The sequence below is a fragment of the Narcine bancroftii genome, chromosome 9 (assembly GCF_036971445.1).
Source record: "Narcine bancroftii isolate sNarBan1 chromosome 9, sNarBan1.hap1, whole genome shotgun sequence".
Lineage (NCBI taxonomy): Eukaryota > Metazoa > Chordata > Chondrichthyes > Torpediniformes > Narcinidae > Narcine > Narcine bancroftii.
The window spans coordinates 57,188,337-57,204,996 of NC_091477.1; the positions used below are offsets into that span (position 1 = coordinate 57,188,337).

General features: G+C 43.2%; 1 protein-coding gene across 2 annotated transcripts in view; it reads left to right on the top strand.

The window, feature by feature from the left end:
- The first annotated feature begins 735 nt into the window (after positions 1 to 735).
- The window catches only part of LOC138743675 (E3 ubiquitin-protein ligase NEURL3-like), a 28,794-nt gene continuing 12,869 nt past the window's right edge, over positions 736 to 16,660 (top strand). Inside the window, exons 1-2 of one of the 2 annotated variants that reach the window (XM_069899249.1) lie at positions 736 to 1,165; positions 1,567 to 1,692. In XM_069899249.1, the coding sequence (XP_069755350.1) occupies positions 1,659 to 1,692 (34 nt within the window). In that variant the 5' untranslated portion in view covers positions 736 to 1,165; positions 1,567 to 1,658. Of the gene's footprint in view, positions 1,166 to 1,392; positions 1,693 to 16,660 lie in introns of those variants that run through there. The other variant, XM_069899250.1, reaches the window with a different exon arrangement.

A 16,660-nucleotide genomic window follows, 5' to 3' on the forward strand; every position in this document is an offset into this window, starting at 1 on the left:
TCGCATGGTGAGTTGAAAACCCTCTGGAGTTTTTCTTGTCCTGAGGGTTGGCAGCTTGGAGATGTTGAGACCCAGGAATTTGAAGTTCTTGACCCTCTCCACCAGAACATTCATGCTCTGTTGTTTACCAGTAAGTACATACCAAAGGTCGGGGTTTCTAAATGATTATTTTGTTTTCTCTCCCTTTCTTCATTCCTTTGAATTGTCCTTTTTCACCCACTTCTGTCCATTGAGTATTTTAGCTGGGTAATTGGAAATATGCCTCCCCATTCGTTGAACCGAATGGGCCAAGAGTTGTCTGATCCTTTTCTTACAGCGAGTCCTATCTGAAGCTTCACCATCAATGCCATCTCTTCCACTGGCTGCACTTTGATCTCTTGTGCCCTCACTCCACCCTGGGGGATTTTTCTGCAGCCCTCCACCTCAGGTCACTCACATGTTCAAGTTCAAGTTCTTTATTTATTCTTTTCAACTTGCATTGACCAAAGTGCTGTTCAAAACAAGGCAATCAACCCCAACCCTAACTATTTACCGATCAACGGATTAAGATGTTCTTGACCATATTTGCAGTGAATAGTGCAGTGCTGTCGGCGGCCAGGAACGTACATAGGGGTTCAGAAGTTAAACGCTAATGACCCGGATTTAACGCGGTGGAGGGAGGGAGCTGGTTTAATGGTCAGGGGAAGGCTGTTCCACAGTTTGGGGGCCCGTCTCCCCTTTGTGTGCGTGGAACAGCCAGGCGTCCTGCAGTAGCTGACCTCAGCTGCTTGGGAGTGGAGTTGGTCATAAACAGATTGGAGATATTGGGGGTGGGCAAGGTCATTGAGGGCCTCGTATGTAAATACCAGCAGCTTTCAGTGGATTCTGAGCCGCACCAACAGCCACTGGAAGGGGGGCCAGAATTGGGGTCTCTCTTCTTGGCACCTGTCAGGACCCTATTGGTGGCATTCTGAACCGATTGGAGGCGGGTTGGGGAGGACTGGCTAATCCCAGTTTACAGAGAATTAGTGTAGTCTAGATACAGGCGTGAATATCCCTTTCGAGGACCTTGAGGGAGAGGCACGGTTTTATTTTAACGATGGTGCAGGGCTTCACCACGGCGTTGACCCTGTTGGTCCAATTCGAAGACCAGGCCGAATTATTCGGCAGCGAAGCAACGTTAAAGGTAAAGTTACAGGTACCGGGTGTGTCCGAAAGGAAAGGGGAAAAAAGTGGTGAAAACACTCTGGTCGTGGGATTCTCAGAACCTGCAGCGTCCACTTGGTTCCCGGGCGCGGGCAAGGCTTGATTTCGCCAACAGTGTCGCGGAAACGTGTGGTCCTGGCAGCGGGGTGGGCGTGTGAATGGGATGAGAGAGCAAACCGGCGCGGGTCGAGCCGGAGACACCGGGCGCGGGGAAGAGCAAAGGGGACACGTTTTGCAGGAGCGAATCAGCCCGGTTTACAGATTTCCAACAAGGTCACCCCGGGGCAGATGTGGGCAGCAGGCAACACTCACAGAAAATCCCCACTGTCTCAACATGAGAGCCGTTGATTGCACAATAAGCGTTTCATTTTCTGCACTCAGCTCCGCCTCGTCGTGGCCGCTGGTAACTGCTGCTCTCAGTGTTCGCGGCCAGCCCGCAGCATCGACACAGGAGGACGGGACACGCTCGCACGATGGGGAACAACAGCGTCAAAGAAGATCGCAGAGGTAAGACGGGGCGGTATCCGTGACTGTTAGAATATACAGAGTGTAATTGGGAAGTTCGTGTTTTTTAAAAAACTCTCTGACATTGAAATCGTCCTAGTTCTGTTGCATTAGTCCCATCCATACCTTCCTTCCAAAGGGGATGGATACCAGCAGGCTTGTGTGAATCGAGCTACACACCTTGATACCTGTATTAAATGTGTTGAAAATGTATTCCTGGTTTGTAACAACCTGTTATTTGACCTGGTACAAATCAAGTACATTTGTTGTTAATTATTATTTCCAGGCTCATTTGAAATGTTCTAATCTCAAACGTTAATAAAGAAATCTAAAAGGAGGCACTTTTTAAAAGATTCTTCAGTGATCTCAGCATTTAAACTATGGTCATTTAAAAAGCTCTTAAAGTTGTAAATGAGTATTTTTAGCGCAGAAGTCTTTGCTGTTCCATTAAACTGGCAAAAACAATGAACTTTCTGCAAAAAACGTCTCATTGGTCACCTTAATGGAAGTGTCAACGGAAATTCCAGTGTAGTGAGTGAAACGTCCTTTGAATCTTCCCCTTATTTATTGTCTTTAAAGAATTTGCATTTGTGCGAGGAATCGAACCTCCTTGGGACTCTCAACCTGCCCCTCTGTCAAATAAGTGCGTCTTGATGTCTCTTTTTTTTGTTGTTATTTTCCATGCCAACATGAGAACCAATTTGCATCAGGGGAACTTCCCGGAAGCCAATGTAACAATGACATGACTAGTTTGTTTAACTGACAAATGCACTTTTCCATTCTTGGAATGTAATCTTGTGGTGAAGCCATTCTTAATTGGCCTTGAGAGGACAATGCAAGCTCTCTCTGGAAATACAGTACCTCTGTCCCTGTGGTGGTGTAACACAGTGGTTCTCGACCTTTTTCTTTCCACTCACATCCCACTTTAAGTATTTCCTATGCTATCAGTGCTCTGTGATTAGTAAGGGATTGCTTCAGGTGGGATATGGGTGGAAAGAGAAAGTTTGAAAACCATTGTTTTAATTGTACCTCATTGACTCTTCATGTGCACGGTTTCAGAACTCCAAAGGAAATGGGCCCATGGCCATTTTTCTCAAGCCAAATATTTCAGTAACAATTGGGTCTAGAGCAGTGATTCTCAACCTTCGCTTCCCACCCACATCCCACCTGAAGCAATCCCTGACTAATCACATAACACCAAGGGCCTAGGGATGACTTAAAGTGGGATGTGAGTGGAAAGAGAAAGGGTGAGAACCAGTGTTGTGGAGTATGTTCTCCCTGTGACTGATGGGTACTGCTGGATGTTCAAGTGTCCCCTCATGGATGCTTAATTGGCTGCTATTGCTTACCCCAGAATATGGGAGAGTGGTTGAATTTGGGAATGTCGGGAGGAGAGTCAAACAGGATAAGTGTATATAGGTGAGTGATGTTCGGCCCAGACCTTATAGGGCTGAAGGTCCTGTCTGCCTGATGTGTGACTGTATGACATTGGTGCATGTGTATTTTCTCTTTCTCTCTGACACTCCCCCCCCCCCCCCCCCACACACACATCTAGAGTGCTAAAGTATATACACATATCTTTGGAGCATAAGTGGAATGGAAACTCAGGGCTTCTAATTTACTATTAAGCCCAGGCTAAATCTTTTATTTTGTGCAGCTGTTGAGAAATGATGTCAGTGTTATGGGAGCTGATTTGGAGTAAGCATTGAGTCTGATGTGTAAATGGAAGTAAGTAGCCTCACCCACACGAAAAAGAATCTTGTGATTTTATGCACATCCTTCTGAACGCTGCATCTATCGTTGCGGGTGCAACATCTTCACAATAAGACTTTAATTCCATTTGTACATTGTATTTACATAAATGCTAATAAACCTAAAACTTTGATTTTGTAGACTCCAGGACAAGTATCAAATCAAAGTGAAGAAACGGAGTGTAATTTGGAAGTCATTAATTAGATTCTCCATTGGCAGAATAGGATCGGTTCCTCTGACGGTTTGAGAAATACACAGAATGTTTCACCACAGTACAGGCCCTTCAGCCCATAATGTTATGCTGCCCTACTCAACAATCTAATCCTTCCCTACCTTGCACCTATAAACCTCTATTTTACTTGCATCCATGCGCCTGACCCATAAATCTCCCATTTGTTCCAGCCTCCACCACCACCCCTGTCAAAGCATTCCAGACACCAACTACTCTCTGTGTATTTTTAAAAAGAACTACCACTGATGTCTCCCTTAAACTTTCCTGCCCTCTCTTTAACAATTTGCTACTGTTGCCCTGGGGGGAAAAGGTGCTGGCCTCTCATAATCTTACAGTCACGTTTCTCCAAAGAACTCTGCTAACCTTGCCTCAGAAGTCTCATTCTCCAATCCAGGAAACCCCCTGGTAAATCTCCTCTGCATCCTCTCTAAAGTCTCCACATCCCGTAACAAGGTGACCAGAACTGAACACAATATTCCAAGTGTGGTCTAACAGACGTTTATAGATCTGCAACATTACCTCTTGACACTTGAACTCAATTCCCCAACTAGAATCCCATTAGCTGCCTTACCTACCCCTATCAACCCTCATGCCCACCTTGGGAGATCTATGAATTTGGACCCCAAAGTCCTTCTCCACTATTAAGAATCCTGCCATTAACCATATACTCTGCCTTTAATTCCAAAATACATTAGGACATCAATGATTTTGCTCAAATGTTTTTTTCTTTCTTTGAATATGACTTATTACAGCAAGGACAAAAGACTACCCACTACCATTTTAGTAGTTATGAACATCAGAACATCAGAGACATGAACACGGGTGAGCTGTTAGGCTCTTTGAACCTGCTCTGCTGTTCATTGAAATTGCACCTGATCTTCTATCTCTATTCAATCATTATCCCCATATCTCTTGATGCACTTCATGTCCAGTTGTCATGTGAATGTAACCATAGTGACTCATTCAGCATCCCTTGCTGCCCTGATTTGGGAAAATATCACCATCCTTCCTTACCATTAGTACTGAATCATAGAATTCTCCACACTGTGGGAGTACCTATACCAGAGGGGCGCAGCATTCAGGAAGGCAGCCGATCATCACCTTGCTCTGGGCAATAAATGCTCCATTTCTGTCCATAAAACGGCCTTGATAGTGGCCCTCCTTGGTTTCAGATCTTCAGTAAACTCCCCATCTTTAAAGACGATTTTCCTGGTGAAATTATCTGAAGGTTTTTTTTTACAAATACCTGTTTGGGTAACAGCGACTATGAATTTCAGGAATATCTATATTTTATTTGTATGTTTGACAATAAAATCATTATTTGTGCTGCTGATAATATTGTCACTTTGACATGTTCTCAAAGTGACTTCACTTTCTCTCAATTGAGTTTCTCTTTGATCAAACAATGTTTATTAATGTCTTTGCTTGAACATTTCACCTTTAGTTGTGAAATGCTTACAATAACGTATCAGCAAGAAACTTGTTTTTACCTAACTCAACCTATCGTGCTGGTAGGGTAGTGAATGTGAACTGTAAGTGATTCTCTACAATTAGATAATACCCTGTTTATACAGTGCCCAAATCAAACAATTTCATTTGAATCCAAGTTCTGCACTTGATCTTAGCCAAAAGGCCAAGAAGCAATGAATCAAAGTTCTGTTGTGAAGTGGTAAAACAGAGGGATTTGGGAATACAAATACACAATTCCTGAAAATAATGTCACAGGTGGATAGGGTTATAAAGAGAGCTTTTGGTATGTTGTAAAATGGTTTAGAATATGAATGCTTGCGCTATAATGCTGCTCTAAAACACCGAATTTCATGACTTGTTCAATGCAATAGTCTGATTCTGAATGAGGGGAGGTTTGATCAAGGGATTTGAAATTGAAGGGTATACACAAAGTAAAGGTAGATAGGCTTTTTTACTAAGGGTAGGTGAGATACAACCAAAGGGCATGGGTTAAGGGTGAAAAGGAAAATTTTTAGGGGAACTCCTTCACACAGAGAGTGGTGGGAGTGTGGAATGAGCTGCCAGGTGAAGTGGTGAATATGGGTTCAATGTTAACATTTAAGAAGAATTTGGACAGGTACATGGATTGGAGAGGTGTGGAGGGCTATGGACTGGGTGCAGGTCAGAGGGACTAGGCAAAAAAAGGGCTGAATGGGCCTGTTCCTGTGCTGTAATGTTCTATTGTTCCACCACTGTGGAGTGTTGGAGCATGGAAACAGTCCCTTTCCCCATTACATCTATGCAAACCTCCAAGCACCCATTTACACACATTCTATACTCTAACCCATTTGATTTTTTTTGAATATTTTATTTTAGTTTTATGATCAAACAAATGTTAAGAATTAACCATCACAAAGTCAGACATAAATGAAAAGGACTCACTGATACAGACTCTTCAAATTTCCATAAAAGAAAAGAATAGACCCCATCCCTCCTCCCCAAACAAAAGCCCCTTGAAAAGAAAAAGAAAGAACAGAAAGAAATAATAAAGAAATAGAATGAAGAAAAAGAAAGAAAGAAGGAAAAAGGAACTGTTGGGATCTGGAATCCAGTTCAGAAAGTCCAGGTTTTTTTTCTACCTAGCTCTCAAATATGGGATTCAAAAATAGTGGGAGTGCCTAAAGTATTCAACCCTGCATTGTGTAAATCTGGCTGCCATACCTGCAAAAACGTATTGTACTTCTTCCTTAAATTCTTAGTGATTTTCTCCAGGGGAACACAACTGTGCATTTCCACATTCCATCGGGCTATGTCCGGAAGGGAATCAGACTTCCAGGTAACCACAGTACATTGCCTGACCACTGTCAATGCAATTTTAATAAATTCTAAAAACACTTGGGCAGCCTCATTTTAGGTCTTATGTCCACAATATTTCCAAGAAGAAACAATTCTGGATTTGGTGGCAAATGCTCCCGAATAATCTGGTTTAATAAAATTCTTAAATTTGAGTTAGAGCATGTCCAAGTAGAATGTAAAATGGTACCTGTTTCTTCCCCGCTACTAAAAAATAGACAGGGTATATTAGAATTTAATTTATGCATATTGCACCAGGCTATATCTTACATTAATTGTGTTGGTCATTCAGTCATAACATAAATTGGGCCAGTCTTATCATCAATAATGATATTTGAGTCAGATTCCCATTTTGTTTTGATTTATAGCACTCCCGCTGAGGAGTGCTCGATTGAAGTAAATAATTCATTACTGGTGTAAATTCCTTTGTGATCTCCTTTCGAATCAGAATTTCCATTTCACTGCACTCTGGCAGAATCCTGCCCTCATTTGGGCCACCCAACCCATTTGATTCTTTCCATATTCCTGTTGACAATTCAGGGTTCTATCATTCAATCACACTAGGGGCTACATGCAAAGGACAATGAACCTGCTGACCCACATGCTTCTGGGGTCTAGGTGGAAACCAGCGCAATCACAGTTAGAACAAGAAAACTGAACAGACAACACTGAGGGTCAGATTGAACCCAAGAGCACTGAAGTGTATGAAGGCAGCTCTACTTGAGCAAGCTGTTTTAATTTTTTTTTAATATTTCTCGTGGTCATATACACTGATTCATTTTGGAGAGTTGCAAAGGAGAAACAGAGATACAGAGGGAGATTGGGAATGGGATAACCATTGTCATATTTCCTCAATGATGGGTGACTACTGACAGTTCCACTATGTGTGTACTTCAGTTGGCCATTGTTCTGGATTGGGGGAGCAGTATCTACCCTTTCCTTTTTTTTAAACAATGATTTTGCACAGAACAGGCTTTCTCACCCATGGTGTTGTGCCAACCTATGAAAACCTACTGAACCATCCCTAGACCCTACCTTGCATCCATGTGCCTCTCCAAGAGTCTTTTAAATACCCCTGTTGTACCAGCCTCCACCAGCGCCCCTGGCAATATATTCGAGGAACCCACCATTCTCTGTGTCTCTCCTCCCCTCACTGTGTGCAATGGTCCTCTGGTATTGGCTGCTCTCATCCTTAGAAAAAGGTGCTGGCTCTCCAGCCTCTCGTAATTTTGTCAACCTCTATGAAGTCTCTTCTTGTTCTTCTTCGCTCCAGAGAAAAACGTCCCAGCTCTCCAATCCAAGCAATGTCCTTGTAAATCTCCTCTACACCCTCTCCATCGCTTCCACAAAAGACAAATCACCTTGACTAAATAGATGCAAATCGACTCAGAGATCAAGAAAATGTAACCTAAAATGAATCCGTACACAGATCAGAAAGTTTCAGTGGTCGATAGATTAAATAAGTACACAAATAATATTTATTATTTGATTTTAAAAATCTAATAGTTCTCCCAATTTATGGAGTTCTGGTAAATATAACATTCATATGATGTTGGTTACATTTATAGCCTTTAATTTATGCACACCTTGTCCCCATTGATGTTAAATAGAAAATCTCAAAGGGTCTGAAATGCTATCAACCATAAATCTAGGTGCAGTTTTGATAATGTCTGTTAATAAATTGTTCTGTTCCCAGGTATGGTCGATACCTCAGTGGCAACTGCCAGAGAAACAATGCCTCACTGGGCTGAAACAGTCACTGACCACCTGTCAGCTGCTCCCATTAAACATTAACAGGCTTTCACTGGGCAGTGCTTGTCTTTAAACTGTGCATCTGGATCATGCTTTTGTTTGTTTCTCCTACCTGGGTTCATCTTACACTGTTGCCTGGCTATTCTCTGTTTAATGTGAAGTATTGATAGCTCCTGAACCATCTGCAGAGGGATAGGAGGGGTTTAATTTCTTGTGTGCCAGTACTGGTAAACATGTTTTAACTCGAAATAACACTTGCATTGGTTTTATGTTGTCCAAGAGGCAAGGAGATTACATCATTGGGGGGGGGGGGGGTGGGGTGGGGGTGGTGGTCAAGGATGTATCTACCATGATGGATGGTAAAATTCTCTTTATGCTCTCCACAACAATGTGCCTTAGAATAGCAGGCCATTCCCACCAGTCAGTGACCTTTTGGAGTGAGTTACTGGTTTACCTCCCCTGCCAGGGGATTTGGAGGGACAGTGTTAGTGGAACTGTCTGAACTTTTAGCTGTCTGTCTGAGGAGACCAGGAATCGCTGCCGTCTGATAAACCATCAACTTTGTACAGAAGTTTAAATCTACATCTTTGAAGTTTTTTTCCCATGAGACAGTTAAATTTTAAAATTTGGACATAGAGCATGGTAGCAGGCCATTTTGGCCCATGAGCCCGCACCACCCAATTAATCTACAAACCCCAGTACGATTCAAACAGTGGGATGAAACCGGAGCCCCTGGGGACACGGAGAGAATGTACAAACCCCTACAGACTGGATTTGTACCTAGGTCTCACTCGCCGGCACGGAAACAGTTTTGCGCGAACCGTGTTGTCTTGTGTACTAAGGCTGCAGTGAATTTCATTTTTCACAGTGGCTCGCTAAATATAGAAAGTGATTCACATTGGGAAGGGGTCATTGTCATGGCACTGCTGTTGAGGACAGCTTGGTTGAGGCTTTTATTTTGTGGAGGCCGTTTCTCTTGGTGAGCGTTGATTACCTCTGCACGTGGACCTGCATAAATGATTGACTTTGATTCTGGAGCAGAGCCATCCTGTAGATCAGCTCTATCCCAAGGCAGAGTTTGTTGGAGGTGACCGTCACTATCACAGTAAGAGATTGTGAAGCAGATTGGTATGAAGGCATGGCCTTGCTTGACCCCAATCTGGATTGTCTGCAGTGGAACCATTGGTCAGAATCATGATGTGCATGTCCATTCAGTGGAGCGAGAAAGGAGACGTGTTTCTGAGATCCATCAGACATGAGAAAGATTATCTAACGTCAAAGGTACTTGTGACATTGAGAATGGCCATATAGTATGGTCAGCCCCAATCTCTACATTCTTCTCAGCTCTATCATTGAGAAAATCGACTGTCCATTCTAAAATGAATGATCTCATTTCACACAGGGTTCTCACAGGGCACTTGCAAGCAAGGCAGGGGAAATACATTCCATCTCATTAAGAGCTGGTATAAAACGTTTCAATATAAATAGATCAGATTACACGCGCGCACACATGTGTGCAAGATAAAGGGCCCTCCTTAATGTTTGGGACCAGACACCTTTTTTCCTTTATTTGCCCCTGTGCTCCACAGTTTTATAATTGTAATCAAACAATTCACTTGATTAAAATGCACATTCCACATTTTATTCAAGGGTATTTGTACACAGTTTGGTTTGACCATGTAGAAATGACAGCACTTTTGATATATTATTCCCTCCTTTCGAGGCACCATAGTATTTGGGATGTAGCGATTATGTGTGTATTAAAGTTGTCATGTTTAGTGCTTTGTTGCATATCCCTTTCTTGCAGTGACTTCTTGACGTTTGTGATTCATTGACATCACCAGGCGCTGGGTCTATTCCCTGGTGTTGCTCTGGCAGGCCTCAACTGCAGCCATCTTCAACTCCTGCTTGTTTCAGGGGCTTGTACCCTTAACTTTTCAGCATATGGAAGTCATGCTCAATTGGATTTAGATCGAGTGACTGACTTGGCCATTCAATAATTTCCCAGTATTTAAGCTTTGAAAAACTCCTTTGTTGCTTTGGCAGTATGGTTGGGATCATCGTAGGGTGAAGCACCGTCCAATGAGTTTGGAGGGATTTGCTGAAACTTGATTAGTAGATGAGATGTTTCGAAACACCTCAGAATTCATTTTGCCATGAAGTTGTCCACGGATATTCATCATTGATACATCTGCACCTGCCTAATGAAAAGTGTTTCTGATCTGTCGAATCGGTGTGTGGGGACTTTTCTTCAGTATGATGAGAATTCTTCTGTCATCAGCAGTGGAGTCTTCCTTGTCCTACCAGTCCCTTTGTAATAACTGAGCTCACCAGTGCGCTCTTTCTTCTTATTGATGTTCCAAACTGTTGACTTTGGTTTGGGCGATGTCTCTTTCTGTTTTATTCTTGTTTTTCGGCCACATAATGGCTTCTTTTGACTTTCATTGGCACAAATCTGGTCCTCATGATGAAAAATGGCAACTATAAACTCTAGAGGTGATCAAAAGCTTCGAAACAAGCCCAGCTCTCTTATCCCTGCACCAATGAAGCAATTAAACACACTCGAGTCCTCACAAACACCTGTGAAGCCAAATGTCCCAAACATTATGGTGCCCTGTCATGGGGGAACCATGTATAAAAAGTGCAGTAATTTCTCATGGTCAAACCAAAATAACTTTGAATAAAATCTGGAATGCGCACTTTCGTTACATGTGAATTGTTTGATTGCAAATTTAAAACTGTGAAGCACAGGGGCAAATAAAGGAAAAAGATGCCATTGTCCCAAACAGTGTGGAGGCCACTGTGTATAAGAGCAGAAATTCATGTGTTTCTTATTTGAGTTGTTATTTGTAGCAGCAGGTCCCTTCCTGTAAATTTAATTTGTGCAAAAGCTAAGTAAATCTTTCTTTGAGTTCACTAACAGATTAAGCCCCTGTGTGATCTATGTAATCAGTATAACTCACGAGGGCTACGGCCAGCATTTGATTTTGTTTGTAAATCCTCCATCTGTTTCATGAGGCTGTGAGAATGACCTGTTCTGTGTGGAATTTGCCTTCCAGTCTTCTTCCATCACGTGCATTGGACAGCACGTTCGGGGGAGTGATTACTTCGGGGGAAAAACCAAAGTAAGGAGTTTCACAAATGTGGAAAACCTGGCAGCATGCTTGAGCTGGTTAAAGTAGTTTCAGAAATTGTGCCAATATTACTTCATAACTGAGGGATTAAAAAACACGCCTAGAAACTCTCAGGAGAGCTACTTTTTAACATGTAGTTACATTCAACCGGGTGACTGACCTTGGGATGTGGGAGGAAACCAGAGCCCTCCTTCCCCCACCACAAGGAAACCCACACTTTCACAGGGGGAATATGCAAACACCTCACAGCCAAGGTCAGGATCAAAGTTGGATTGTTGGGGTGAGGAGACAACAGCACTACCTGCTGCACCTCTCTGCCCCTAACATCGTGAAGGGGCATCGATAGGATAGTCATGTAATTCCTTCATATTCCAAGATTCCTTCAGAGTGCATTTGCAAAGGAAAATCAAGGGCCATTCATTTAAAGAGGCTTTTGTGAAAGAACAGAGACATTGTTTCCTCTGGTGGAATAATGTTATCACTGATAATATTATTACCAATAACGTAATTTCTAATTACAAAATGAAAGCACAAGTAGAAAGAGTGAAGGGGTTGTTGCACAATCAAAATAGACTGATTGTGTACACAGAACCACTCATTGATGTTTGTGTACACTATTTTGGATAGTGGCCTTGGAATTTCCCCACCTGCCAACTGGATTACATCAGATGTGCTCAACAAGGTAGAAGGAAAGTCACACGGGAAATGAGGACACACTATAACCACAACTTGAACATGGAACTGTTAACAAGTGGGAATTTAAACTGCCAAATGGCAAATTTGTAGAACACTTTAGGTGAATTTTTGACCAAAGATAGCTGTGGTGTGATTGAACCAGTGTGACAGCCCAGGAAAGACAGAGACGCTCACAGCAGCTGCTTGTTTACCGTAAGTCTTAGTGTTGCATGACCAGCAGCAATGTTATGCCTTTGGAAAAACAGCAATTTCTGGTTCAAACCAGTCATAAATTGTTCTGACAAAGCATTGTGTCACCACACCAACTGGAATCGACTGGACAGATCTCTGATCCTAATTCTCCAGTTTCTCACCTCTCAGTACAATACAACCTTTGGAGATATTGAACCGATGAGCATTGTCACTGAGTACATGCCAGTCAGCGAGATTGTGAATCATCTATGCTTTCTCTTCATTTCAGTTCTATTTGTCAGTCTCTTTTTTCAGCAGCCCTTTTTGCCCTCAAGTCCGTGCCGCCCAATTACATCCAAGTGACCTACAACCACCTCCGCAGAAAATTTGAAGGGTGGGAGGGAAAGCAGAGCACCCAGAGGAAGCCCACACAGACACGGCGAGAATGTACAAACTCCTTACAGAGAGTGCGGGATTCAAACTTGTCCAAGTTGCTGGCGCTGTCACAGTGTTGCGCTAACTGCTACACTAACTGTGCCATCCTCAATTCTGTGAGATTTTGAGGCCATAGGAAATGAGCTCCACATGAGCTACATATCTCCAGAACCAGTATCCTGCAATGCTGGAGGAGGAGGGTTCACTTCAGAACCAATGTACATCTTAAATATAAGTAATGGCCCCACAAACGGAAACTATTCATACAAGAGACGGGGGACTTTTTTTCCCAGACTTGTGGGAGAGATGGAATACCAAATCACTGCCCTTGGCAACACAGTTAGCGATGACAGTGTCAGTGACCTGGGTCGAATCCGCCACTGTCCGTATCTGTGAGACTTGTCTATGTTTCATCCAGATGCTCCAGTTTCCTCGCACATGGGTGGGGGAGGGGGGGTGGGGTTAGTCAGTTGATTGATCCCATGAGTGTACTGGGCAACGGGGGCTCAAACACTGGAAGGGCCTATTACCATGCTGTATCTCTAAATTTAAAGAGTCATGAGATTATTCTTGAGGTAACAGGATTGGTGTGCCTTGCTTTTTGAAGCATATTTTGCAATGATGTGGAATGAGTTGGTGTTCTGGTTTCTCAACTGGGAAATTGGGAATGAACTCCAGTGACAAACAGGACGTTTCTGGAATTGCCAATGGTTCTTCAGTGTCCTGGGACTAATGCTTCATTTCCTGGACCTGCTGTCATTGTTGACTTCTGAAGGAAAAAGGTTTTTTCTTAGAGTTTTTGGATCATCAGAGCAGACCCTTCAGCCCATCATCGGTGCTGACCAAGATAGTTGGTTTGGCCAGCGTCCGGCCACGTCGCTCTAAATCTTTCCCACCTGTGTACCTCTCTTTTAAATGTTACCCCTTCCTTTGGGAGCTCGTTCTTTGTGAAGAGCTGCACCTCTGGTTCTTTCATAAATATTTTCCCTCTGTGGCGATACGACCACCAGCCGACTGCAGTGGGCGATCTCTGTACCTGCAGGAAGACCACCTAAGGGGCAGACTCCACCTGGCCAGCTGTCAATCAGCCCACCTGAATATGGACCTGGGCCGGCCCCTTCTGAGCCAGTCACACGGGGAACCACCAAGGCATGAACTGGTGTTCAGACTGGAATAAAGCCTGTTGTACAGTCTTTTGGGTTTTGTGTTTGCTCGCTGCTACCTTAGTGCACCACACCCTCTCACCTTAAATTTGTGCCCTTGAGTTGGACTCCCCCAGATTCCTAGAATCTATGTTTTGGTTTTGCTTTCTGGTTTTGAAATGGTTTACTCCAGGAATAAAATGCTTCTTTGAAGTTTTCTTCTATTTAAAGGAAACCCTTGAACCTGAATGGTGTGGCATGTGTTCCTATCAACCACCCCCACACCTCAGGTATGTTGAACTGTTGGTTTCATCCTCAACAGACAAGTTTCACTTCCACCCACACTGAAAGTAAAAGAATAAAATCTCTTGTTTCAACTTACTGCAAGGGTGTGAGTGTTGATTTTCCACAAATGGATATGAAGTATTGATAGTAATATCAGAAGGAACCTCTCCAGAAGGTAATGCACAGGTTTGTTGTTGGTTCCATCTGTGAAAGTGGTGACCAGCTCGTAACTCACAATTATAACTGCCTCATCCAACGTGATGATGACTTTTCAGCCAGTGCATGTTTAGCCCCGGTTACTCAAAGAAGAAGTAAGTTGTTGCACAAAACCTAAGTTCAGGACAAGCCTCGACACTGGAAATAACTAACTGCCAAGGAAACCGAGACGCTGCAGCAAACCTGCACGTGAAAGAGCCAGATGAAGTCTGGGCAGAATTTCACCAAGGCTGACTGAAGGTGGGATCCCAGCCTCGTTGATGGTGGAGACCCTTCCTGCAATTGCCAATGGCTCTTCCGTCTCCTGAAACTAATGCTTCATTATCTGGACCTGCTGTAAACTCAATCATTGACCTGTGAGAAAAACAAATGTTCTATTTTTTAGATCCCAAGAGCACAGAAACCAGGCCAACTTCTCCATACAAGCCAAGCTAGTCCCAGTTGCTTACACCTAACCCATGTCCGTCTAAATCTTTCCTGCTCATGAATCTGTCAACATCTTTTAAATGATGCAATATTCTGCAACTAGCGCTTCCTCTGGCAGCTTGTCCCCATATCCCCACCACCCTCTGTGTGAAGAAGGTGCCCCTCAGGCCCCTTTTAAATCTTTCACCTTAAATCTAAAGCTTCAAGTTTCAGATTCACCCACTCTGGGGAAAAGGGCAATGACTCATCTGTGTCCCACATGATTTTAGAAACCTCAATGAGGATGAGGCTCAACATGACACAATGCGGTGAAAGGGCCTGGCCCCAATGCTCCGCAATGTCCCAGTCACCTGGACTTTGCCACACCAGGTTTTTCCAGGAAAGCACCTTCAAGCACAAGGCCATCCAGCAGTGGTCAGCGGAAGGCCCTGCAAACACTGAGAGACGACTGCTTGATGGGGTGGCTGCCCAAGCAGACTGTCCAGATCATTTGGTGGAATGCCTCCTCAAAAGTGATTCATGCAATCTGGACATGTGAGAGAGTAGAAAAATTTTGGGATGATCTCAATCAGATATTAAATAAAATAACAGAAAACAATATACCAAAGAATCCAGAGATCTTTCTCCTAAGTAACATAAAAAACAAAGAATTTGGAATTGATTTGGAGGATGCACAAAAAAGATTTGTTAAGATAGCCCTAGCCGTAGCAAAAAAATGTATTATGTCAACCTGGATATTGGAAGATAACTTGAAAATACAACAATGGTATATAGAAATGAATAAATGTATTCCATTAGAAAAAATAACATATAGTTTAAGAAATAATATTGAAATATTCGAACAAATATGGGAGCCTTACATTAAATACAATAGCGAAAACCTACCGGGGACAAACATTACCTAAGTTGATGGAAGGAGAAGGAAAGAAAAGAATGGACTCAGTAGAATTTCTGGTGTATTTTTGTTGAATGACAACATTGTCTGACTGGTTTAATGCAACCTAGATTGTATACCTAAAATGGATGAGAGGGGGGGGGGTGGGGGGGTGGCCTGGGAGGAGGGAGAAAAAGTCACTGTATATGTGTGAAAAAGAAAAAGTGTATATCATGGCTAATGTGATTTATGGTGTGAAAAATAAAAAAAATTAAAAAAAAAAAGTGCTTGCCTGTGAAAAAGAATCTCAGGGTTGTAGATGATGTCATGTATGTACTCTGACAAGAAATCTGAAATTTGCCACAAACATCAGGACTTGGCCTGGCTGGTGCTGAGAGGACCCTCCCAGTCAGATCCTTCCTGTACAACAAGTACATTACGCACAACTCGCGTTGTCCCCAAGATGACTGCGGTGGAGTGGAGACATTTGCCCACCTCTTTGCAGAATGTAGTTGCTAAGAGCGTGGGGAGAAGGACGCAAGGGTCCTTGTCATGGTTCATTCCCGGCCGCAGCGTAGACTCTGATCTACGGAACACACACAGAAGCGAACATCCAGTACTGCTGGAAGACCACTAACTCCATCTGCCCAAAACTTGTTGCCCTTCCAGCATATGGAGACGTCGGGCCGGGGATTCTGCCGACTGGCACATTCCAGGCTGCAGGAGTATGTGCTGAGGGACACACTGAGGCTTGGCGCAGATGAACCTCAGGGCTTTGTCGGGAAGGCGGAGCTGAGACAAAAAAGAAGCTTTTCAAAACAAACAGAGGGGGGGGGGGAGAAATGACAAGGTGCCACAGTGTGGCAATGGTGTAAATAGAGAGTGTATATTACAATGTACCATGATGGGAATGTGTGGACATGACACAAAGATGTGAAGAAATGTTGAACAGTTTTCTCTTTTGTAAATAACTTGTGAATAAAGTCTACTTTTTGGAGAAAAAAAAATCTGCTGAGACACCTTGGTGACCCTAGGAGTGTCCCAACAAACTCTG